Raw genomic sequence first — 25,801 nt, 5'->3', positions numbered from 1 at the left:
ATGCATTTTGACATATTGTGCACAACTTCTCATTCCTCTGGCTGTACATGGTGCACAGTCTCTCCAGTAGTGTAATCATACATGTATTTAGGGTAACAATGTCTGTCTCATTTTACCATCCTTCCCATCCCCACAGCCCCACCCCTCCCCTCTCTTCCCTCTACACAAACCAGAGTTCCTTCATTCTTCCCTATCACCATCCCCACCCCACTATGGATCAGCATCCACTTATCAGAGAAAACATTCGGCCTTTATTTTGGGGGGATTGGCTTATTTTATTTAGCACCATATTCTTAGTTATAATCATTTACCTGCAAATGCCAAAATTTCATTCTTCTTTAAGGCTGAGTAATATTCCATTGAGTATATGTATCACATTTTTTGTTATCCATTTATCTGTTGAAGGACATCTAGGTTGGTTCACTCGTTTAGCTACTGTGAAATCAGCTGCTATAAACATTGATGTGACTGTGGCACTGTAGTATGCTGATTTTAAGTCCTTTGGGTAAAAACTGAGGAGTAGGGTGGCTGTGTCAAATGGTAGATCCATTCCAAGTTTTCTGAGGAATCTCCATACTGCTTTCCAGAGTGGTTTCACCAATTTGCAGTCCCACCAGCAATGTCTGAGTGTAAGGGATGGTGATGTTTTTATCCTTTCATTCATTAATTCAGATTAGCTCAAGAAACTCTGAGTTTGTGCCCAAATCTCTGTGGGCCAACTTGGCTGTTTAAACTCCATGAGGACTCAGTTGAGATTAAATGAGATGATTAGATGGTTCTTTTAGGTGACTGGCACTAGGGGACCAGGGTTTTAGTTTGCTCAGTGTATAGGTCCTGAACTGGGGCTGGAGATCCTTTCAGTGAGAGGTATCTGCGGTATGTATTTACTCAGGTGTGCCCACCTTCCTTACCTCCCTCTCCTTGACTGCTTTTCATCTTTTTGATTGGGCATCTGTGGGTATGGTCACTCCTCAAGGCCAGCCTGTGTCCGGTTGGCTCAACAGATGGTATGAGGGCTTTGGTCACATGGGTGAGGAAGTGTGGGAGAGTAGATGAGTTCCAGCAGGTCACCACTTCCAGAGCAACAGCCCAGGAGGGGCAGTCCACTGGCCAGCGGGAGGCCCCCTCCTGCCCACCTCACCTGATGATCAGACCTGGCCTGCTACGTCCTCAGAAATTGAACACCCAGTACAGGAGCACTTCACAGGGTGTGAATCTACCTCTCGTTAACCTCTCCACGCTTTCCCTGATGAGGATGATGATTTTTTGTGGGATTGACCTCAGGTTCTGCCCGTGTTAACCAGAGTCCTCCACTGAGCTCAGCCCAGCCCAGCCCTCCCTGATTTTCCGATGCTCTGCTGGCCTGCAAGGTAGAGGGGAAGGCTGTGGAGAGGCTACGGTGCCTGAAGGTATTTTGTGTAGATCTAGAAGGTGAGATATTTGAGTTTCTGACTTTATGGATCAGCTGTTTTTCTGTCTCCCTAGGAATATATCATGGTTGACTGTGTTACATATTTTTGATTCTTAATGTGGTGCCAAATGTCAATATTCTGTCATAAAATTTTTAAACACTGTAGGTTTTCCTTGTTCTACTCATTGATGTATAAACCAGAAAATAATAGTTCCTAACCAGATGACGGTAGAAAGTTGATTGAGGTCTTCTGACAATTACTAATGCTAGAAAAAAGATAGGTAATTTTAAAAAGGTAGATTGGCATATATTTGTGATTTTATTTACATTAACAGCATTCATAAGCATTAACTTTAAAAATGTTCATTAGAGGGGCTGGGGGTATAGCTCAGTGGTAGAGTGCTTGCCTAGTATGTGAGAAGCCCTAGGTTTGATTTCTTGCATCTAAAAAAGAAAAAAAATCTATTTGAGTTCATGTAAGTCCATAAAAGTCCATGTTAGTCCATTTTTTAGGTTATAGCCTAATCCTAGCAGAGAATTCATTTCAACAAATCAAATTTAAAAAAAAAAAGACTTTCCACAAAAGTTAAAACTTCAATTTTTAAGAACTTGCATAGGCAAGGAGTTGTCAAGTTTAGTGACACATTTTATGTATTTAGGGTAATAATATTTTTGCTGTGTGGGGCCCTAAACCCAGGGCCTCCTCATGCTCCCATTGAGCTACACGCCACCCCCCAGCCCATCTGATGTATTATTAAACAATTGATAATATCTGTTTCCCTTTTTACATCCTAAAGGATATTAACAATTCTGGTTTCTCCAGAAACGTCACAACTGTCGAGAGCAAAACACACTTTAGGCCCTCAGTTTCAAGCAGCCAGCACATAAGGAGCTCTGTGTGCAGTTATGTGTGAGAGCCAGCGGCTGCGAGGCCTGGTCCGGGGGTCCACCAGACCAACTGGCTGACCACAGTTGTTCCCCTGATGTCAGGTAGTGCCCTTGGAACCACCTCCCCTGGTCTCTGTCAAAGCTTATTGACAGAGAATTGTGGACTTCAGCTCCTCCCCAGAGCCTTCTCAGGCCTGTTGGTGCTCTGCAAATATCCTGGTAAACACTGACGGTAACCTGGGGGTGACCTTCCTCTTGGCCGACTGCAGAAGGCTGAATGGTTCTGGAGCTTATCCTTTGTGACATTGCTTGGTATATATACCACCATTATCATGGCAACGCGATTGTTTCCATAGCAATTCTGTTTTGCTTTGTGTGTATTCAGAAATATTAAGTGTCTTGACCTGCGTTGGGCACAGCATATGCTAATATGAATACATCCCATGTACCTGTAGCATGGAGGGTACAGCACCCCACAGCAGGAGACTAGCTTTGTAGATTGGTTAACCTCAGTAAGAAATAGGTAAAATGAGGTGTTTGGTCCTTTTTAAATTAATATGTTGTGATATTCCCATTCTCCCTGCCTACATCCACTACTGGGGCAGAAACAGCACTGTTCGTATCTATTCTAAGGCCTCTTTTCTGCTTGCTTTTCAGAAATGTGAAAGCAAAAACTGGGGAATGGTTCTTTGAGGAACGAGCCAAAAAATTTCCAACTGCAGGTAAATGCTCTTAAAATTTTTACTATATGTAGTCCTAGTTTTAAAATATTTGCTGCTATGATTTTTGATTATAAAAAAGTTCATGGATCTGGGGTTGTGGCTCAGTGGTAGAGCAATCGCCTCGCAGGTGTGAGGCACTAGGTTTGATCCTCAGCAGCACATATAAATAAATAAATAAAATAAGGGTATTGTATCCATCTACAACTAGAAAAAATTTAAAAATAATTCATGGGTTTAGAATTAAAAGACAAAATCACAACAAATTTAGTTATAGATCAAATTGGCTTTTATTTGCAATTTATGAATGGGGCAGCCTCTACTGTACAAAATGGAAGTCAGCTCCCAGGATGGCCAGGGCAGGACAGTGGCTTTTGTAAGGTGGGAAAAGGGAACAGAGCAGTGCCGAAAGCTGATTGGCTAACATCAGAAATTACTTGGTGGGTTAAAGCAGAGGGGGTCCCTGTCAGCTGACTCAGAGGAGGTGGAATCTACTCTTTTCAGGAAAAACTGGTCTGTTTGGGGATCTAACTGCATCATTAAAATGTCCCTTTTCTTCTGCAGCATTTAGCATGAGTGACTGTTTTGGTCTGGTCTGGTCTCTTGGGGTCTGGTGGGGGAACTCGGTCCAGAACAACGGCCTCCAGTGACTTTAGTTCACAGGCCCTGATGACTGGTCCTCCCGTTCCGCCCGAGTTTTCCTGCACCTTACCGCACACCATTTGCTACCTGTGCCTTTGGCTCTTCCCACTCTACCCCCACGAGATCGGCTCCCTTCTTTAGGACTCCTGCTCCAGGGAGTTTCCTTGACTTCCTGCTTCTCAGAGTAACAGTTCCTCTGGGACACCAACAGCTTCTGGTTGGTACATTTCTTCTGCAATTATTGCAAAGCTCCTTTTATTATGGATTTGTTTGTGTGAGTGGAAACCGTGCTTTTAGAATCTTGTTCCCCTCTACAGCACCAAGGACAATTCTTCCCTCATGATCCTGGGTCACAGTAATTAACTGAAGACCACAGAGAGCGAAGAAGAGCATTTGCAGGGAGCAGGGGAGGAGGCTGGCTGTGGCCTGTGAGTGGGTGTGTGCAGCTGGTCTTAATGCCATGCAGGTATTAAGGTAATAAAGTGTTTTCAGAGTAAGACACGGTTATGTGCTGGGGCCTTCTGGAAAGCCACAGAGTGTTCATTGAAATGTCTGGGAATCACCCGCCTAGTCCAGCTGCTGCCCCCGCAGGTTCTGTCCTCCCCTTAAAACACAAGCCAGGCACAGCCCCAGCAGCACAGGGCCTGCTCTGTTTTTTATGGCTTTGTTTGGTTTCTTTAAAATTCTTGCTGTGTTGGGGATGTCGCCCTTCTTCAGGTGGTAGAGACTCCATTTTTCCCCTCACTTCAAATCCTACTTTATAAATTGAACCGCAGGAACTGAAGTTCCTGTCATCTCTCAATTTCAAGACACCTCCGTGGTTTTACACGTTGTTGGAAGCATTGGCCCCATTGTCTCGTTGGGTAGATGAGTTTTCAGACCAGAATGTGTGTGTGCACCTGGGTGTGAATGTGTGTACCGTGGGTATGCTCGTGCAGGCATGTGTGTGTGTCTGCATGTGTGTGAACACACGGGCTCACGCCTCACCCTCTTTCAGTACCCCATCCTCTGGGAGAAGTAGGTCGCCATGGTGATACTCAAACTATAAAGGGGAGTCGAAAGAGCTAAGCCTGACACCCCGGGGGTCCCTTTCTCACCTTGTAACTTTCTATAGGAAAGAAAATGACAACAAGAAAGGAAAACAGGAGAGCAAGGAATCCATCTGAGAATAAATCATTCTTTTTCTGTGGCTGCTGTTTTTATCAACGTATAAAGCAAACACCAAAAAACAAAAACAAATCCTTCTCTACAAGATTTCCTCTATTTCTGGGAGGACTCATTTTCTTTGGCCTATCTCCGAGTGGGCTCAAGGGGTACAGAGAGATCCAGAAAATTGCCAGGCTGGGGGAACAGGCTGGGAGTGGTTCTGGGAGCCAGGTGAGTGGGGTAGAGTTTGTAGCAGGGGAGTCTGGAGAGGTCCTCAGGGGTCAACTGACAAGGCTTGTGTGGGTAAGGAGGGGGTCTTCTTTGCTCTTGGCTGTGCCCCTAAAGGAGAACATGGTAGAGAAATGGGTGCATTGAACTGAATACCTGTGTCACGGGTCAGGTAAGGTCCAGTTAGGAGAGAGGAAACCACGTGATCGTTGGAACAATGGGCATATAATTCAGGCTGGTTAAATAACTGTTATTGGAGGATGGATACAGCAAAGGGGTCAGTGTGGGGACACAGAAGGACCACCCTTCCCTGCTGTCTGTGCTGACCAGAGAACAGGTGCACAGGGAGCAGCAGACAACCCCCCCTGGTGTCTGAGATCCCCAGTGGTCCCCACTGCACCCCAATAGGGAGCCAGCTGCACCCCAGCTCTCTGATGTGTTTTGTGATTTCTATAGTGTGTGTGTGTGTTGTGATGGTGCAAAGGAGGCTTTTTCCAGCCCTCTATATCCTATCCCATAAAACTAGATCATGGCCTATACCATGAGAGGCATGAGATCATCCCTTTCTGTGCATTGGTCACCTGTTGCTGCGTAACAAGTCACTCCAAACTCAGTAGCTTAGAACAACGAGCATTCTTGTTTTTGTCTCCAGCTGAAGGCTTTTCTGGGGCCGGAGGCTCAGCCTTTCCCTGGCTCCATTTCTCTCTCTCTCTGTCTCCTTTGTCTCTTTTCTTGAGTGAAACCCAAGGCCTTGAGCGTGATGGGCAAGAGCTCTACACCCCGAGCTGCATCCCCAGCCCAGGGGCAGTTTCTTAAGTCAAGCCAATGTGTTTATGTCATTTGGCTCAAATCGATTATAGTTTTATCCTGATGTTTATGTAATAATTTATAAAGACTCTTTTCCATGTCTGTCGCCATCATCGTGTGATTTCTGCCCACCGCATCTCATCCAGCCTCAGAGGGTGTCAGCATTGATTTAATCAACTCAAGATTGCTGGATAGCCAGGGAACTTTCAGTTTTCTATGATGTCTGGGATGTTTGTAATATTAAAATCACATTTTACGGTGCAATGAACAGCCTTGTAGACAAATCTCTGAATATTTCTACAAGGATAAGGTTAGGAACTTGGTTTCCAGAGAGGATGTGCCTGAAACAAACAAACAATCAAACAAAGTAAAAAACAACTCCGTCAATTTGGTAAAGCCACATTGGTAGTGCACAGTGGTTTTCTTATATTTTAATTGCACTCATCTACTTACTAATGAGATTGAATATTTTCACTTTTTTTTATTGAACCCAGGGTCATTTATTCACTGAGCTATATCCCCAGTCTTTTTTTTTTTTTTTTTTGAGACAGGATCTCACCAATTGCCTGGGCTGGCCTTGAACTTAAGACCTTCCTGCCCCAGCCTCCCAAGTCACTGGGATTACAGATGTGAGCCACCATGCCTGGCTTTCTATCTTTTTGACCTTCCATAGATGTTCTTTTTTTAAAAAATGATCTTTATTTTTTAAAATATCTTTTTAATTATAGATGGATAAAATATCTTTATTCATTCATTTATTTTTTTTATGTGTTGCTAAGGATCGAACCCAGTGCCTCACATGTGTGAGGCAAGTGCTGTACTACTAAGCTACAGCCCAGCCCCATAGATGTTCTTCTTATGTTAAAATTATTAACCCTTTTCAGTCATATTACTTGCACGTGTGTCTTCCAGTTTGTGGTTTTTGTCGTATATAATTTTTTTTGTGAGTTTGTAATCAAATCCACTTTTTCTTATATAACTTTTTTCTTTGCTTTAATGCTTAGAGACTTCCTTATCCTACGATTCAGTTAAATACTCACACTTACTTTCTTCTTTTATTTAGCTCTTCACCGTCCATCAAAAAGCCTGATCTAATCTTTTCCCTGGTGTTCAATGCTCCAGAACTATTTGTTACATTATCAGTGCCCTTCACATTGGTTCATAACCAGGGCCGTTGGTTTGTACAGCTCCAAGGTGCATCAATCCTGTCCTTCAGGGCTGTCCCCAGAGGCCAAGATGCTGCCTCAAAGGTCAAGAACTGTTCCAGTCAGCTTTTTGGCTGCTGTGTTGTGTCCAAAAGACCTGATGAGAACAACATAGAGGGGGAAACGACATATTTCGGTCTCACGGTTTCAGAGGTTTCAGTCCATAGATAGCCAGGAAGCTCTCCGCACCATTCTGGCATTGTCATTGTCACCTCTAGCCACTCTGTCCACAGGTACTTGGCTGGCATTCTGTGCAGGAACTTTTAGCGTGGCTTCTGGGGCCTGCCCCAGGGTCAGCTGCAAGCTGTGTCAAATCAAAGCTCCTGGCCTCACACACAGAGGTTCTGACTCAGTGAAACTCGGGGTTCAAGAGGGTATTCCCCTTGGAATCTTTTTTATGTGTTCTGTTTGAGAGTCATTGGTAAAGTATCCAAATTAATGAACCTTTATGATGGAAGTTGTCTAGGTTACAGATAACTAGAAAAATGAAGCTGGAGATCATCTTCAGGCTTCAGGCATCTGCTCAGCATGGAAAAATGGCACCCTCTTGTGGCGCCTTGCCATAAATGCACTTTTTTCTTTTTTTCAGCCTGAAGGTTTTTGTTTTTGTTTTTGTTTTTGGTAGTTGTAAGTGGAACAGAATGCCTTTGTTTGTTTATTTTTATGTGGTGCTGAGGATCAAACCAAGTGCCTTGCACCTGCTAGGCAAGTGTTCTGCCATTGAGTTATAGCCCCAACTCCAGCCTGAAAGTTTTATTGCTTGATTATTCAAGCTTAAAAGCAGAAATATTTTAATACTATTATTTTTAATACTAACACTTTTTTGAAGCTTAAAGGAGGATAAATGTAATATATAAATGATTTACTAAGAATTTCATTCTATTAATAATTTGGGAAATAGGATAGTTTAGGAAGGCTGAATATTTTTTATTTTTAGTTTAATTTGATATGCATGACAGCAGAGTGCATTACAATTCATATTACACATATAGAGCACGATTTTTCATATCTCTTGTTGTACACAAAGTAGATCCACACCACTCGTGTCTTCATACATGTACTTAGGTAGTGATGTCCATCTTTGAAGGCTGTTGTGTCTGATAATTATCAGAAATAACTTCTACCCTCCTCTTCTGGTAGCAAATGTGGCTTAGTCCTTGAGGTAGCTGTTCAGAGTTTTGTTTTCCTACGTGGGCAGCCTGGGTATGGTCCATTTGGTTACAGGGTTACGGGAACAGCATCAGGCTGAAGGTGTAGGCTTGAGGCACTCGACTTGTAGATGAAAAAAATCAGGTTCCAGTCAATATTTAGAGATGGCTGCATTCCAATGTCCTGCTTGTTCTTCAGTAAAGACCCCCACAATTGAGCAGGTGGATTCAGGTCTGCAGAGCTCTCTGTAAGTGACAAGGAGACCCCCTAGTTGATGTGTTTACTCTCCTAAGAGGCTGTCTTTAATGAAGCCATGTTTGTTTTCAAGACATAAAACTTTCTGTATATATTGAGGATTGAACCCAGGGGCACGCAACCGCTGAGCCACATCCCCAGCCCTTTTATTTTTTATTTTGAGACAGGGTTGCTTTGTATATGCTTTTGTCTTTAAGAAAATGTGGCATCCTGCTTTTGAATATTTTCCTTTTACTCCCCTCCTTGAGAGAAAAGACAAAAGAATGGCAGCATCACAAAAGGTGTGCTCTGGAAGTGATTTTCCCAAGGGATTGGACTGCCTGTCATGTCTCTGAAAAAATTTTAGACTGGTCCATTCAAACTGGGTAGAGCTGAGATGGTCATATCAGATTAAGACCTTGATCTTCAAACTTTTTGCTTTCACCCAGTGTTTCTAGGTAATAATCTTCCCAAGGCAGGTTCTTGATCTTATTCAGTCATGTTGTTTTAAAGATCTACTTTATTGATCATAATAATTGTGGGTTTTCATGGAGTACGTGTGACATTTCAGTGCAAGCATACAATATACCATGACAGATCAGGATAATGGATGGACACCTCCTTAAACAGTTATTGTTTCTTTGTCTTAGGAGCATTCAAAATCTTCTCTACTAATTATTTTGAAACATACAAATAATTGTTGTCAACAGTAGTTATCCAATTAGAAGTTATTTTCCTATCCAGCTGCACCCTTGTGCCTGTTAACCATCCCCTCTCATCCTTCCCTCCCACCCGCTTCCCAGGGTCTTAACCACTATTCTATTCTCTTCTTCAGTAAGATCAGCTTTTAAACCTTCTGTATATGTGTGAGAACTTGCAGGATTTCTTCTGGTATCTGGTTACTTCTCTTAACATAACATCCTCCAGGTCCACCAAGTTGCCACAATGACAGTATTTCCTTCTTAAGTGGCTGAATAATATTCTGTTGTGTATATTTTCTCTTCATTTATCCATCAGTGCACACCTGGGTTGGTTTTGTACCTGGGCTATTGGGAATAGTGCTGCAACAGAGCGTATAGGCATCTCTTTGATATACCTGCTTCTTTCCTTTGGATCTACACCTGGGGTGGGATTGCTGGATCATGTGTTAGTTCTAGTTCTGGAGTTTTGAGGAGCTTCTGCGCTGTTTTCCATTACATTCCCACCTACAGCATTTGGGAGTTTTTCTTCATGTTCCCACTAGCATGTTATTTTTTTTTTATTGTTGGTCGTTCAAAACATTACATAGTTCTCAATACACCATATTTCACAGTTTGATTCAAGTGGGTCATGAACTCCCAACTTTACCCCGTATACAGATTGCTGCATCACATCAGTTACCCTTCCATTGATTGACACACTGCCTTTCTCGTGTCTGATGTATTCTGCTGTCTGTCCCATTTAGCCATGTTAATGAAGATGAGATGATATTGTGATTTGTATTTCCTTAATGATTAGTGCTACCAAGCATATTTGCATGTTTTTCTAACCAATTGTATATATTTTTAAGAAATATATATTCAGATAATTTGCTCATATTTTAATCAGATTTTTTTTTGCAATTGACTTGAGCTCCTTATATATTTCGGGTATTAACCTCTTGTTGGACGAACAGTTTTACAGATATTTTCTCTTATTTTGCAGATGTCACTTAACTCTGTTGACTATTTCCTTTGCTGTACAGAAGCTTTTTAAGTAGATGTGATATTATTCATAAATTTTTGCTTCTGTTGCCTGTTTTGGGGATCATGTCCAAAAAAAAAATTGCCCAAATCAATATCCTGATGTATTTCCCCCTTGTTTCTTTTAGTGGTTTCCTAGTTTTAGGTCTTACATTTAAGTCTTTGAGTTGATTTTTTTTTTCCTATACTGGGAATGGAACCAAGAGCTTTTCGCATTTAGACAAATGCTCCACCACAGAGCTCCACCCCAGCCTGATTATTTTACTTAGTGAGAGAAGGGGTCAAGTTCCATTCTTCTGTAAGTGGGAATCCAGGTTTCCCAGCACCATTTATTGAGGAGACTCTTTTTTTCTCCAATCTATATCCTTGTTGCTTGGCATTGAAATTTAGTTAGCAGGCACATAAGTCAGTTTGCAAAACCAACATTTGGGCTTCTGGGGCAAACCTGCTTGCGATGTTCTCATCAGTCCTGGTTCTTGAGCCCTATGACTGTGCTAACGGAAAACAGGGAGAAATTGTATCAGAAGTACAACTGAACGACAGTGCATCAGGGGCATGGCTGGAGTTACCTAGAGGGAGAACTCAGGGACCCATAGGCATGGAAGGATCTTAGTTTGGCACAACAGGTCCAACACTCTGTCGAGTTAGCTGAAGAAGCTATTGGTTCTGAAATTCTAATTACAGCATCATCCTATCAAGTGAAAGAGGTAGGCATAAGTAGAAAAAAAAATTAAGGGAGGTAAGAGTTTCATGATGGTAGAGAAGTCACTCTGTGACCCCAGGAAGCTGTGTCTAAGATGATGTCAGCTTCAGTCCCAGGAGCCTGGAATTGTGAGAGGTGGACCTGTCAAAAATTTTCCACCTTTCTGGAATCTGTTCTGTGACTGTTTTTTTTTTTTTTTTTTGTTGTTGTTGTTAATTGACCTACTCTCTTTATTAGCATCTGTAAGACCTGGGGAGTAGGGGGAGATAAGGGGGTGTTAAGGGAGCAGATTTGATAGGAACTCTTTTTCACTGCAGTCAACTTTATGGCAGGGAGATTACATTGACCATGACCTAGTTAATAGGCCTACTCAGTGGGTGAAAGTCCCTGTGGTCATAAAGCCAGTCCCACACGCTGGGCACGAAGCATGTCATCTGCTCACCCGGGGTGCTCCACGGTGGCTTTTTCCAGTGTCTAGATCAGGTATAGCCATTTGTGACTGATCTGTGGAGAGCACTGACTCGCACACACTCTTCCACTCTGCATTCAGCACCAAGAAGCTGCCCTGCTCCAGCTCCCCTGGGAACCCATCCTAGGAGAGACTCCTCTAGAAGATTCTGCCACGGCAGAGGGTTCACGCAGGTCTCTCCAGAGGCTGGGACCCGCTGCTCACATCTTCCAGGCTCTTGACACATTGCAGAAAAGAATTTAAGGATGAATTGGGTTTTAGCAAAAAGTAAGAGCTTTATCAGAAAATGAAAGATGAACTGGGCACAGTGTCTGGCACACACCAGTCATCCCAGCGACTCAGGTGACTGAGGCAAGAGGATCACAAATTTGAAGCCAATTGATTTAGCAAGACCCTATCTCAAACCAAAAAAAATACAAAGGGCTGGGGATGTGGCTCAGTGGTAAAGCACCCCTGGGTTCAATCCCCAGTATTAAAAAAAGAAAGACAACATTCCTAAAGCAGAATGCCAGCTATCTTGGGAGTGAGAAGCATGTTTGGGGCCTTGGGCTCTTCTTTTGAGGGAAGCTTTGTGAAGACAGCGTGGAAGGTATCGGCTTGGTGCGTAGGGTTCTTTGATCACGCGTCACAAGATGTTTCTGACGGTCTGCTCTCCTTCTGAGACCTTCAGTTTGACAGTGTCTGTTCTATGTAGGTAATGTTTGGAATGTACCCATATTATTATAAGGTTTTTGAAAAGACTTCTCCCTTTGCTTGATCTAACCTAGAAATGCATCATGTAGGTTAACAGTGCACTTAAGCTTTAATCAAAGCTAGGCAATTTTCATTGATAGAGAATAAGGGTTTTATAAACCTTAGTAACTCTAAGGCTTATAAACTTCTCAGAAATTTGGGAGTGATGGGACAGGAGGGGGGAAAAAGGTCTAGGGACCAAGTCTGATCACGGGGCTTTTAGACTTACAGCCACAGTTTCATTTCCTCCCCCCTCCCTCCTTTCTACCTATCTTTATCCCTTCTACCTCAATACCCATTTCCAGGGTGAACAATTCCTTCACACCTGAGCCAGGTTTCAAGTTTCTTGGTTTTGCACCTCCTTTGGTAGCCACACCAGTTTGGACTGACCAGAATCTGAGCTTAGTCTAGCTTCCAGCTCTGACCCAGCATTCCTTCCAAATTCACTGAGCCATTACAGGTACAAGAGCCAAGGATTCTGACCTTTGCTTTCTCCCTATTCACTTGCATTTCCTGATGAATCCAGGGAATAGCCCCCCAGGAATCGCAGGCACCTCCAAAGCCCCTTGGTAATTTTTACCTTTGAAAACTGGGTGTAGTGCAACTCTGGCTACGTGCCATGGGTGACCACCCTGCCACCCAGGAGTCCGAAGTTCCTCCTCTCCCATCCGTTTTTCCTTTTTCTTCCCAAACCACATAATTGTATCTCATTGCTCTTAGGGGATTTATGATCCTTCCCTTCCCCACCAGTAAATAATTTTTCCCCTTCCCTACAGGTAAATAATAATTAAAACTCCCCAACTGCAGCCAAAGTAACTCTAAGTTGCCTGTGGTCAAGCAAACCTTACCTGGCTACTGAAAATCTTCACGTCTGTCTGACCCAGACTGAGGCCTCCCTCCAGACCCAGGCCTCTTTGTTATGACTTCCGAAGGTCACATACTCTCTCACAATACAAACTAAGCCTAAATCTAAAGCCTAATAACGATCAGGGCTCAGTACAAAAAGAGCAGAGACCCTCAGAGAGGAGCTTATAACCCCCAGCTCCCAAGAAAGACAGGGGACCTCCAGGGGTCAAGGATGCCTTCTTTCCTGTGTTCCTCAAGGATCTCAATAGTCCCGGCACTTACTCCGGGTCTTGTTGCTGTTGTCCAAACTGTTAATAGAGAAAATTACAACAAATCTAGTTCCGCAGGTCTTAATTTGCTTTATTTGTGATTCTAGAATTGAGCAGCCGTCTGGACCAAAAGTGTTACAGAATGCTCTGCTCTACCACATGGGCGGGTCACTTTCATAACCAGAGAAAGGGAAACAGGCGCCCAGCCAGACCCGTTGGTTACAGCTCCTCTGACTTATTTGAATGAGGTTGGAACAGTTGTCTGCTTGGGATTGGCTGAGACTTGACGACTTGCTACAAGAATAGGTTACAGTCTGCTTATACATCCAGTTAGGTTTACAATTTACTAAGTATGGAGAATTGTTGAAGCCAGACTTAATTCAATTTAACAGATTGATATTCAGAATATAGAGAGAACTCCTAAAACTCACATTCACTTTGTAGAAAAAAATCTAAAGGATGTTGAAAAGGAGTTCAGACCCTGTTGACCCAGATACTCAACAGACTCAGGTCAGTTACCATCAACCATAAGCCGATCTTAGTGGAAGAGTTGCTGTCTGGCCCTCCATTACCGTTATCACCTTGGAAGCCAGCCAGAATCTCTGCTTGATGAATGGGGGTAGCTTCATCAAAGGGAAAGAGTATTTTTCTCTCCCGCAGCTAAGCACAAGAGTAATGTCTGGTGGCAAAAGGACACTGTGTGAGAAATGTTTGGTGCCCACAGGGCTGTAAATCTACCATTATTAATTCTGCTCCCTGGAAGGCATCAGTTGCTGATTCGAGGCAGTGTTCTTTGTCTCCTTTCACCCTGGGACTAGCCTGGCCCCAGGGCTATTTATCTTAGCTCAAAACATCTCTAAAAACTAAAATATACTTTAAAATGGCTCTGGACTCCAGCTCAAACCTATTTTTTTAAATGTTTGATTTTTATTTTAAAAAATTCAATTATTCCCATTGGAAGCATCTAGCATGATGTTATGGGGTATGCACAGATAGTAAAAAGGTTGCAATTACTAATAGGGCATTATGTAAAATTGTGGATGTGTAACCGACGTGATTCTGCAATCTGCATTTGGGGTAAAATTGGGAGTTCATAACCCACTTCAATCTAATATAAGAAATATGATATGTCAAGAGCTTTGTAATGTTGTGAATAACCAATAAAAAAAAAGAAAAAAAAATTTAAAAAGGTTGCTATGGAGAAGCCGTTTCACACACCATCATCCTGCCTGGTTAAGAGTGTGTGTGTGTGTGTGTGTGTGTGTGTGTGTGTGAAGAATGAAAACTACTTGTGACAGAGTACACAATTCTGTAACTTGTAAAGAAATCTTGAAATGTTCTGGGAGAGATTCTGTCTTGACAGTGGTTTAAAGCTTTGTTGTTCCGGGGCCTTTTCTTCCCTGTAAAGGAAAGACCCGAACACAGCAAAGTGTTATTCTCATAAAATCCTTATATTATGAACAGCTTCCCAGGATGGACCTAAAGATCTTAAGGAGAGGGCACATCTGCTCAGCTCCTATGGAGGCTCCGTACAGTAGCCTTTCCTGTGTTTTCTTTAGGTCTCCCTGGGAACTGCAAGGTACTGTTTCCTAGAGGGCCGCGGTTCTGATCCACAGGCGCCAGCAGAGAGGTGGACACAGGGCAGGCTGCTCTTCCACCTGACTGCCCTGTTGGCTCTGCAGCAAGACCACATGAGGCTGAAGAGCTGGTACAGGGTCTGGCTGCCTCGGAGGGAAGGCTAATGGGCAAATCTTGAGAGAGAGCTGGCTGCGCGGGTGGAAAAGCCGTGATGGGAAAGACTTTTCAGATGGGAAAGCCTCCGTCACTTGGTGAATCGAGTTCCACTGGGGCATTCCAGGGAGACTGTTCCTGGCTCTCTTCCCCTGTGAGCCAAGTCATCCCAGAGAGAGACCTTGGGAGGTCGGGTCCTGGCATCTTTTGCAGGCGCCGCAGTCTAGGGTGCTGGTGTGGTCAGGAGCCAGTGTGGCTGGCCAGCATCGCAGCAGAGCCCTGCCTGTGGCGGGCAGCCACATCTATGAGTTTCTGTGAGCATCTGAAACAAGTTTCTTTCTTCCTTAATTCAAATGGAGAAATGGACACAGAGATGCATAGTGATTTGTCATGGACACACTAGCTGCAGGGTCAGAGCAGGTTCTGACCATAAGCCACAGGTTGACTCCTGGCTCCTTCTGGAATCTCTGTGAATCCTCACCCCACCATCCTCCAGCACTGCTGAGCTCTGAGCGGGGACTGTGTCTGCCTCCCTCTCGTGGCGGGCAAGCCGCCTGCGCATATTACAGTCAGTTCATGTGAGTGAATGAAAACGACAGGAAAGTCATGGAAAACGGGACTGTGACTTACTTTAATATGTATCTGATCGTGTGGCTTAAATGAGGTAGGCTTCTTGTTAGAACAGTGTCGTTGCCATCAATGTCATTCTTACAGCCACCACCTCCCATGTGGCAAGCCCTCTTCTGGGTACTGGGGACACCAAGTTGCATAAGACAAGACCCTTGTCCACAGAGACTTCCGTCTTGGTGGGGGGACAGATGTGTGCATCTGTTTACAGTGGGGTCAGAAGACTCTTCTGTCTGAGTGTGCACAGTGACACCACAAGGCCTGCCTGGTGAGCACAGTCACCAGATCTCTGTAACAAAACCCTCGGGAGGAGTGTGGGCAGGGACAAGTGAGGCACAGCCCAGGTGGAGAGCAGGCGTGGGTAGGCCTGGGCGTCTGGGAAGTTCGGCTTGGCCAGGATCGAGTGGGGACACTGGAGAGGAAGGTAGGGACTCAGTGGCAGAGGCCTGTGGACTAGCTTCCTAGCACTGCTGTCACAAAGAGTACGACCTTTGGTACTTTGGTTGCTTCAAACAACAGAGATTCATGGTCTTCCCTGTTCTGGAGATAGGAAGCCTGAGGTGGAGGTGTGGGTGCCCCTGCATCCTCCGGCCTCTTCTGACCACAGGAGGCTCCCAGCCATCCTGGGCACTGCTGTAGCTTATAGAAGTGTCCTCCAGGCTGCCCATGTCACTTGGCTACCCTCACAGCATCTGTGCACTGACGCGTCCATGTCTGTGTCCAGTCTTTTCCTTTTTGTGAGGACATAGTCATACTAGCTTAGGACTTAAGACATGCTCTAACGACCCCATCTTTGTTTTTATCTGGCCCCAGGAGACCTGGTGCTCAGTTTCTGCGTCCCTAACTCAGAGTGCCTGGGAAGCTGGGTGTCTGCTTCTCTTTGCCCGGGATGGAGCGGTGGGCCCTGGGCCCTCCTGTCGGGGGTGGTGTGCCCCTCAGGAAGGGGAGAGTGATGTGGTCAAGGAAGCCCTTTCTGTTAGCCTTTCCAGGGCTTGTCCCTCTCGAGGAACACACAGGAACTCAGCCTTACTCTGAGGTTTGGGGTTTTCCACGGGGCGGTGTCTGTGGATCTGCTAGTGGGTGGTTCTGGGCAGGGAACAGAGACTCAGCCATGTGGGTGGCGTCCTTCTCTAGTGGCCCATCTTGACTTCATCTGCAAAGGCTCCGTCTCCACCTAAAGTCCAGTTCACAGGTAGCAGGGGTGAGGACTTCAACCTGTCTTTCCAGGGGACAGTTCAGCCCCTACCAGCCTCCTGTGCTGGGCAAGGAAGTTGCCTTTGGACCCACAGAGGCAGGTGCCTAGTGAAGAAGGGGCAGGATCTCGGTGTGCCCCGGAGGGTATGGTGGACATGGGAAATGAAGGGGGTCTGTAGGTGAGGAGGGACACGGCTGGGCTGGGGAGGAGTCTGCCTCCCACTTTGGGGCCCTCTCCCACCCAGCCACTGCCCTATGTACACCCTTTCCACCCTGCCCTCTCTCCCTCAGGAGTCTGATGCCCAAGGTGAGGGATGCCTCAAACACAAGATCATGGGCCTTGCTTCCGGAAGGTTCCAGCAAAGGAAGATATAATGACAAATGTGAACGCATTGATAAAGTTGGGAAGTGGTACAGTTCTCAGGGACTTGGCCTATGTGTGATTGTTCTCCTTTTAATTTTTTTGTTATGAAAAAATATGAACCCAAGTAAAGTGGTAACTCCCAAGAACATACCAGATAGCCCCAGTCATCCAAGCTGTGTTCAGTTCCGTGTCTCCCCACCTTACTTTGCTTCCCACCCAAGTAGCCACTGTAAGCAAGTGCTGTGCATCCACAAGGTCAGCTGCACATTCCTGAGCAGCCCTGGCAGCCTGGGTCTGGCCCTGCCCTTGGCAAAGTCTGTGTTCCCTCAAAGGCCACTTGACCAGCCAGGTGGCTGGGAAGGATGGCAGGGACCCTTGATCCCAACACCTTGCCTCCCCAGAGAGCTGCCCTGTGAGTTTCCTCACAGTGGCTGCATGAATTTAAAGTAGGTTAATAAGAAACAAAAAAAGATTTGGTGCTTTTGAAGGAAGCCTCTGGCTAGAAGCTATGGCAAAGGGCGACAGAAGAAGAGCAAGGGAAATAACCCAAACCTAGAAGCCGGACACAAGCCACTGGGGGGCATTTCTGTCATCAGTGAGGCCTGCAGACACTGGGACTCTCATGCCCATTAGGTTTGGATCTGCACAGGAGAGGCTGGATCTGGGGCTTCGGGTGGCCTCCTGGCTGCCCCAGATCCATGCCGTGTCAGGTGGCAAGGGCCTGGGCAAACCAGAACCTATGGACCAGCTGGTCCTCCTGCCTATTTTCACGTCTCAGGAGGTAAGCACATTTTTGTTTGTTTGTTTTAACATCTTAAATAGTTAACAAAGACTGATATTTGTGACATATAAAAATAATGTTAAATTGAAATTTCAGTGTCTGCAAAGTTTGATCAGCACATAGATGTGCCCACGGCTGCTTTCACAGGCAGAGTTGAGGAGCAGTGACAGAGATGCTGTGGCCATTCCCACGGCCATTTTGGAGGCCAAGGAAGGAGGATTGCAAGTTCAAGGCCAACCTAGGCAACTTAGTGGGACCCTGTATCAAAATAAAAGGGGCTGGGGCTGGGGTTATGGCTCAGTGGTAGAGCGCTTGCCTAGCATGCATGAGGCACAGAGTTCAATCCTCAGCACCACATAAAAATGAATAAATAAAATAAAAGTATTGTGTCCATCTACAAGTAAAAAGAAACATTAAAAAATAAATAAGTAAAAGGGGCGGGGGTATAGCTCAGTGGTAGAGGGCTTGTCTAGAATGCGTGAGGCCCTGGATTCAGTCCTTAGTACTGAAAGGAATTAAGAGCAAGTTTGTTCCCAGGCTGCTGCAGCCAGCAGGGGGCAGCAGAGGGCCATGTGCTGGCCACGCTGGGGCAAGGCCACCTGCAGAGATCCCAGGAGAGAACCCAAGGAATGTGACATGGGACACAAAGCTGGGCTTTCCTTGTGGAGGGCTTGATATGGGGCCTGAGGAGAAGGATGGGGTGTCAGCAATCGGGGAGCCAGAGGGAGGCAACGCCCAGGTGAGTGGGGCAATCAGAAGCAATTTCTAATTGCAAGGCCTCAGGCAGGGTGGAGACGCAGTGTGGGGCCTGAGCCTTAGGCTAAGGCAATAGGGTGCCCCTGAAGGGCTTTGGGTTACAGAGAGGGAACCTGAGGCTTGTGGACAGGGACTGCTTTTTGCGGCTGGGCCTCAGAGGATGTTGGGGAAACAACCCCAGCAAGAGACCCGAGGTGCTGGGGAGGCTCTGGTGAGCAGCCCACCCGGGTGCTAGGATTCTGCTTGGCTTTTCTTGTCTGTTCGTTGGGGTGACATAAGTGCACTACGGCGGACGCATCATGCCGTACCATCAATCTGGGTCCCCGCACCTGTTTGCCCCAGGCCTGCAGGAAGAGCAGCCTTGCTCCTCTGTCTTCCCCTTCCGTTCTCTGCTTTCGTGTTCCCTGTGCTGTGTGCAAGTCTGCATGCTCTTTGCTTCTCGCCCAGACGGTTTCTTCCAGGGGCTCTTGTCGATGCTGGATTTCACCTGTTGGGAGCCGGTTCCACTCACCCCTCTTAGTCTCGGGGCAGGGCTCTTTTGCCTGAGAGAAGGGTTTCCTAATGGGGTGTGGGGACAGCCCTTGGACTCCTTTTAGAATCCAGTGAATACCTTTATGAAGCCCTGGAAACACACACAGGTAGGTAGACTGGAAAAATGAGATGCCGCTTCAAGGGTTCCCGCTCCCTGAGGCCAGCCCAGCTAAGGACTGACCTGGGGCGGGTTCCCGCTTGAAGGTTTGGGGCTTCTTCAAGGACTTAACACCAGCTGTTGTCCACGCCTCCAGAGGCTCCCCTGCCCATTCTGATTTTCTTGCTAAACACACCTGTCGGTGTATCCTCTGGAAGTGATACTAATACCTAAATGTTTTAATTTCTTCGGAATTAAAACTTTCCAAACAGATGAAGCAGGAGCTGGATTGACCTCCCAGGGTGCAGCCTGGTGGGTTGGGCTGTGTGAGGGGCAGAGTGGAGGCCTTTGGCCCTTCCACCCTGGGCAGACTCTTCCTGTGTGGTGGCCAAGAACCTGTGGTCACAGAAATACAGACATGCAGAGTTTCATTTTGGGGTCTTAAAACATCATGGAAACCTCTCTCCTTGAAACAAAAAGGGTAATATATCAGATACAATACAATTTAGGAAATTATTAAGCACTATAATCAGAAATAAGTAGATTACATTTTTAAAGAGATTAATTTAATCTTCATCACAAGGAGCATTTAAAGGAATGTATCCATTCAATTAAGACATGTTTTTAAAGGAAAAATGGAAGATTGGAAGCTTGAACTGTTTTTTAAGTTATCCAGATTTAGAAAATCTAATTCAAAATCAACTTTTCATAAAAACAGTCATTCCTAGCCATTATGGCCTCTTACTGGGTCAACAGCTTTAGTAAGAGAGAATTCCTATAACATAAATTCACCTGTTTTAAGTGTGCAAACCAATGATGTTCAATAAATTGAGAGCTGTACAGCCCTCCCCACAATCTGATTTTTTAACATTTCTATCACCGCCCCCCCCCTCTTTTATTAGGCACAAGAAATGGGGTTAAGGGAAAATAATTTTAACTGATTGATTCTTGTGTCTGTATTACCTAAGTTATATTCTCATTTCTGAATGACCTTTGCTGATCTCTCCTCCAGGCAAACGGGAGACAGCTGGGGCCAAGCTCCTGCAATCTTATCAGAGGCTGAGGTGAGTGTTGTGAAGGACAGATCGTCCCGCCCTCAGGGCAGGCAGGCGGAGGACGCCCTGAAAGGACTTTCAGATCTCCTGACTCTTAGAGGTCACTGCTTTGGAATGTAGCTTTTTTATTTTTTAATGATAAAGTACCTGGAAAAGATTCAAAGATGCTTCGGGATTCTCATGAGAAGCCTTCTGGTATCAACGTGTTTTCTCATTTAACGTCCTGTTTTGTTTCTCAAATTCTCCTGAAATGTGAGGAAACAAACTATCATTTCTGATTGCACATCGGAGGACATACTGAGCCGAGCATTTGCTGCTATTACTCATCCACGTCTCTCACCTGGTACCCAGTGCCTGGCATCTTAGATGGGTGGAAGGAACTGGTGGCATTGAATAATGGTCCTAGAGATGTTAACTTCTTTGTACAAAGTTCTCACCCCTAGCACCTGGAAGCTGCCGGGGGCCTGGACACCTGAGACTGAGTTTATTAACATGTGAATGAGCGCTCCCACCAGCCCCTGCTTTGTGGACCCATGAAGAGGTTTTTCCCTTCTCAGAACTTCTTCCTTTCTTCCTCTCCCATTTGTCCTCACTTCTTTTAGCCTGTGCTTCTAGTTCCTCTCCTGGTTGTTTTTATATTCTCAACAGTTTGGGCCCTTGTGTTGGTGTGGTTTGCACTGAGAGAATTTGGGAGTCCAAACAAGATCCTGCACGTGAAGCCTGGGGCCCTCAGGGGTGAGCCAGGCCCCTGTGGTTTCAGAACACATGGGCATGACCTTCTTCCCGTGTTCAGGTACCAGGCGAAGGTGCTCTTCACAGAGGTCTGAGCAGAGCTGCTGTGTCTTCTCCTTGAAAACTTAGTTTCTACTTAAAAACAAGAAAGCTGAGAACGTGAATCACAGAATCGTGGCGTTTGTAAAAGGAGTAGCTCACGTAATTTGTGACTCATTTCTGATTCCTGTATTTTTCCTTAGCAGCAAAATTTCTGTGGTGCCTCCTACTCCTCCTCCTCTCAGTGAAAACCAGTGCAGCGGCAGCCCTGGCAGGGTACGTGTGCCTGTGAGTGTCCTGGAGGGCAGCCGGCGGGGGAGATGCGAGGAGGCAGGAGAGGGGCCATTGGCCTGGGAGCAGAGGGGTCCTGCTTTGGCTGGGTGGGTCCCAGAGCCAGGCAGAGGGCAAAGATCCCCGTGGAGGCATGGAAGTGCTCCCACCCTCGTGGGCTGGTGGCCATGGGCCATCTGCCCGGTGGGCCACCCCGCTGCCTGCACCTGCACCCTCATCTTTTGGCTCTTACGATCAGCTCTCACCCCCAGCTATGCACTGTGCCTTTGAGTGAGTGTGTGAGGTTCTGGATAAGCTGACTTGTGTGTAGGGTCGCAGGGGAGCCCCAGGGAGATACAGATGGACGTACGGTGTATGAGAGCTGGCAGGGCCTGTGGCTTTTGAGTGTTGGCAGGATCTAATGTAAAGTGGAGCAGCGCCATTTCCATCCCAAGGAATTAGCTGTGATCTTGGGGGAGTTGTCTGGGTTTCGCACCTGAGAAGTGGAAATAATTCTGTCTGGATGGTCTCCCATGGCTATTGTGAGAAATCAATGAAAAAGTATCATAAAACTATAAAAGTGACATGGAAATGTGGGTTTATCTCCTTTATCCTATAAATTAAGGGGAGCACTTACATCTGTGCATCTGGGAGAACACCCTTGTCTGCCAATGGAGACAATATGTTCATTCTTTTCCAATTTTAAGCTGAGACTCTGGGGTGACCTTCAAAATCCTGCTGTTCTTCCCCTGGAGATTTTAAATTCTCCAAAGCATTTCCAGCACTTGTATGTTCAACACATATTTACCAGTTGGATGCATGATGGACAGATGATGGATGCACGGATGGATGGTGGATGCATGGCTGGATGGACAGTGGGTGGATACACAGATGAGACTTGGAGAAGGAAGTGGTCTTTGTGTTGTATTTTTCTCCCTGCTTCTGCTTTGGGAGGTGGAACTCCTTGACTCCAAGCTGGTCACTTTGTGCCTTATACCATCCTCAGCCCCCGTGTCACCTGCATTTTGCCAACGTTGGTACCCTTTGTGCATGGAGTTAGGGTGGGGCCATAAGAAAAAGGAGGTTAGACAAACAGTCATTTACTTGGGTACAATCTTTGAGCTAAGGAACTATCCTTCATCCTGTCTGAGAGGTAGTTGTTATCTTATGAACCACATGTTGATAATGCTTCTTCCTTTATGAGGATATCAAAATATAGAGCGGAGACGCTGCGTAGCAGGGGTGCCTAGTCCTGGGAGGGTCACTCCACCCCCACCCCCACCTGCATGCCCAATGAGCACCCGCACCCATCTGCAGTGTTTTGGGGCCCGACAGTCTAGAGACGCGGGGCAAAGCAGGCCATCAAGCATTAACTCATTCTGTGTCTGTTTTAGTTACAGGAACTTGGTCAGTTCAGAGGATTTAATAAGTCCATGGAGAATTTGTTTCTGTCTGTTACCACCCACGTGAAAAGTAAGTCAATGCCTCAGGATGTGTCCTTCCCATGCCACACAGGCAGACAGGCAGGCCGCCTCAGATGGGACTGTCCCTGGACTCTCGGGAAAGCCACAGCACTGGGCCCTTCATCTCGCCACCCACAGAGCAGGCCTCTGGTTCCTCGCGGGAGGAAATGCCATGTCAGTCCACTCATTGGCCCAGTTTCCTCCTTTCCAGGCCCGAACCTGCCTAGTTGGGCGCCATGGACAAGGGAGGTCGACATGTGTGGGCTTCCCAGGGGATCCTGGGAGACCAACAAAGAAAACATGAAGATTCCAGTGAATCCTAAACAAGAACCTTCAAGGCCATGGGGTCCAGGATCTGTCACTTGCATGGAATTACTTGTCTTCTTTTTCTCCTTATCAATGTCTGGTCTTCCTCTGGCAGTTACCCTATAGTTTGCAAATGCAGTTAACCACCTCAGCTGGAACCCTGTCTCCCTCAGTGGACCTTCTCCCCTCTGTTTTTTTTTTTTTTTCCCCTTTTCCTGCTTATCTTAGAATTCAGGTCTTGGACCCTTTCCTGCCTCCTAAGATATGCAGGGCAGGCCCGGGGTCAGACAGGGTCCTTGGTGGGATCAGGGCTCCTGGGGCATCGTTTCCCTTTGTCCGTGCCTGTCTGGCTTCGGTTCATCACCTCCTTCCCTGAGGTTGCCTGTGGATGGTCTCATTGTCCCCTGTTGGCTCCAAGACCGTCTGATGATTTGATTTTAAGTAGTCGTCTGTAGTCCACATGAGCCTGTCTAAGCTGTCCCCTGGTGACAACTGAAATCCAACCCCTGCTCTTCAGTTAAGAACAACTGTGACTACACAAGCAAGGGTCTGTCGCCTTCTTTTTCAGAAGGGAGAAGCAACTGGATTTCATTGGCCTGTTGGCAACAGTGCCTGGGGGTTTAACAATCACCCATCGTACCCTGCAGAGCTTTCCTAGCGTACACACACCCCACCAGACCCCCTGTGCCCCTCAGCCTGGCAGTGGAGCTGCCCATGCTCGCCCAGCTGGCTCCCTTCCACGGCAGGTTCTAGTGGGACCTGCTCCACATCTTAGCTGTGCCGCTCCTCCCCAGATCCACAGGGCTTGTGTGAATCCCTCCCTCCACTGCTACTGGAATCGATGCCCTGAATGGACCCCAACCTAAGCTTCCTCCAAAAGGGCCCTGGGTGCACAGTCTCCTGAGGGACATGCCCACAGCCTCACGTACCTCTGCTCACTCATCCGAGGTTTGCCAGTTAGACACCTGGGTGGACAACTAGAGCTAATCCCTGGGTGGGGTGAGGGCGGGGATTCATGAGAGCAAAGCAGTGTCCCTCTGAGCTAGGGGACTCAGCTGAAGCTCCGTGACCTCTGTCCCTGCTGCCCTCATCCCAGAGGGAGGGGTAGTTCAAGCCCTGCTTTCTGGCTCCTGGGAAGGGCCAAGAACCTGAGAACTCTCCTGAGTGCTTCCTGCTTGGTCTGCAGGCACAGGCACATGACTCCACCGGCCCCTTTCCCTGTGTCTGCCGCAGGGCACGCAACATCTTGTAGGCACTGATTCATGTTTTTTCAGGTTTTGAGTGATTCTCCACGTGTCCTCTTGATCTGTGCTGCAACCCTTTTCCCTACCAAAGTGGGTGCAGAGGAAACCCCCCTTGTGGGCAGGATGTCAGGCTGGTACCTCGTGGTCATGGGAGGGGCTAGAAAGGGCCCAGGCTCTTCAGGGACCAAAGACCTAGCATGGAGGAGGAGGCCTTGCCCGTGGGGCTTGGGAGGCTGACTCACAGTGACCTCTGGCTGCTATTACTGCTCCAACAGCCCTTCTGTTATCAGCTCATCTCTAGGAGGTGGCGGCAGCTTGTCGCCTGGGAAGGGAAAGAGGAATGGCTTCTTGCTCAGGGCTCTTAGTGTCCTCTAGCCCTGCCGATGGGTAACCAGGCCTTCTTGTCAGAACCCAAGCTGCTCAAGGAGATTCCCTCCTCATTCTGTGGCTTGCAGTGGACCAAGTAGGCTCAGACTGTGGGGTGAGCCCTGAGCAGATGATGGGGGGAGCAGCGAGGAGGGACGGCATCTCCTGGGGGTTGGAAACTGGGGTCTCTCACGTGCTCAGCCAGCCTGGGTTGGCCACATGGGGAGCTCATGGAGGTGACTTGGGCTGGAGGACAGGAGTGTGCTAGTCCTTCCTAGCTGCTGGACATTGAGAGACGCCCCAGACACTGCTAGTACTAGATCTGAGGTAGCAGGGAGACAGGGCTCTTGGGACAGGATGATGGCGAGGTGGGCAAGGGTGGGTGCCCTGGGGCTTGGGGGCGTTTGCCAGGGACCTCCCCATGGCCGTGCAGGCAGGAGTCAGCTCATAGGTAGCCAATGCAGAGGCAGTGTGGCTCAGTGGGTGGACCAGAAGACAGAGGGCTGGCCTGAGGCTGTGCTGACCCTTACTGCTGCTCCTGTGGCCCTGAAATGTAGTCACAGGATGTGCTGCCAGAGTCAGACACACACCAGACTTCAGAGGCTTGGAGTTAAAGAGAGTTAACTATTTCATGAATAACTTTGATATCGGTTACATGTTCTAATAGCATTTTGGACATAGCATCAAATGGAATGCAGAATTAAAATTAATATTGCCTGTGTCTTTTTACCTAATGTGGCTTGCAAAAACTCAGACTCATAAGTGATTGAACTGTGTCTCTCAGCAGACAGCAGTGCGGTAGGAAGGTAGCTCCAGGGCCCAGAGGGGAGGCCTCCTGGGAAAGGGAGCCCCTGAGGAGGAGGCAGCATCTTTGAGGCGGATCTTCCCTTCTGTGCACGGTTCCTTCTTTCACTCTTGTTTTAGACCAGTGTTCTGCTGCAAAGACAAACGTTTGAGTCCTCTTCTCAGGGCCTGCTTTCTTACTGAGATACTTGTAAGGACACCTCAGATCTTACTTTCCCTGCCCTTCTAAGAGTCCTAAGATGCCGTGTTGAGTCACGAAAGCTCTGTCAGGA

At 46.7% G+C, this 25,801-nt stretch overlaps 1 protein-coding gene across 3 annotated transcripts in view; it reads left to right on the top strand.

Annotated features, from left to right (window-relative positions):
* The window catches only part of Sytl3 (synaptotagmin like 3), a 60,213-nt gene that overhangs the window by 13,023 nt on the left and 21,389 nt on the right, over positions 1 to 25,801 (top strand). For 2 of the 3 annotated variants that reach the window (XM_026393851.2, XM_026393850.2), the window contains exons 3-6: positions 2,957 to 3,021; positions 20,263 to 20,314; positions 21,283 to 21,352; positions 22,741 to 22,819. In XM_026393851.2, coding sequence (XP_026249636.2) covers positions 2,957 to 3,021; positions 20,263 to 20,314; positions 21,283 to 21,352; positions 22,741 to 22,819 — 266 coding nt within the window. Of the gene's footprint in view, positions 1 to 2,956; positions 3,022 to 20,262; positions 20,315 to 21,282; positions 21,359 to 22,740; positions 22,820 to 25,801 lie in introns of all 3 variants that reach the window. The other variant, XM_077801976.1, reaches the window with a different exon arrangement.

This window comes from Urocitellus parryii, chromosome 8 (assembly GCF_045843805.1).
Source record: "Urocitellus parryii isolate mUroPar1 chromosome 8, mUroPar1.hap1, whole genome shotgun sequence".
NCBI classification, from domain to species: domain Eukaryota; kingdom Metazoa; phylum Chordata; class Mammalia; order Rodentia; family Sciuridae; genus Urocitellus; species Urocitellus parryii.
Note: the sequence above shows the minus strand (reverse complement) of the source record. Positions and strands in the feature narration are given on the sequence as shown.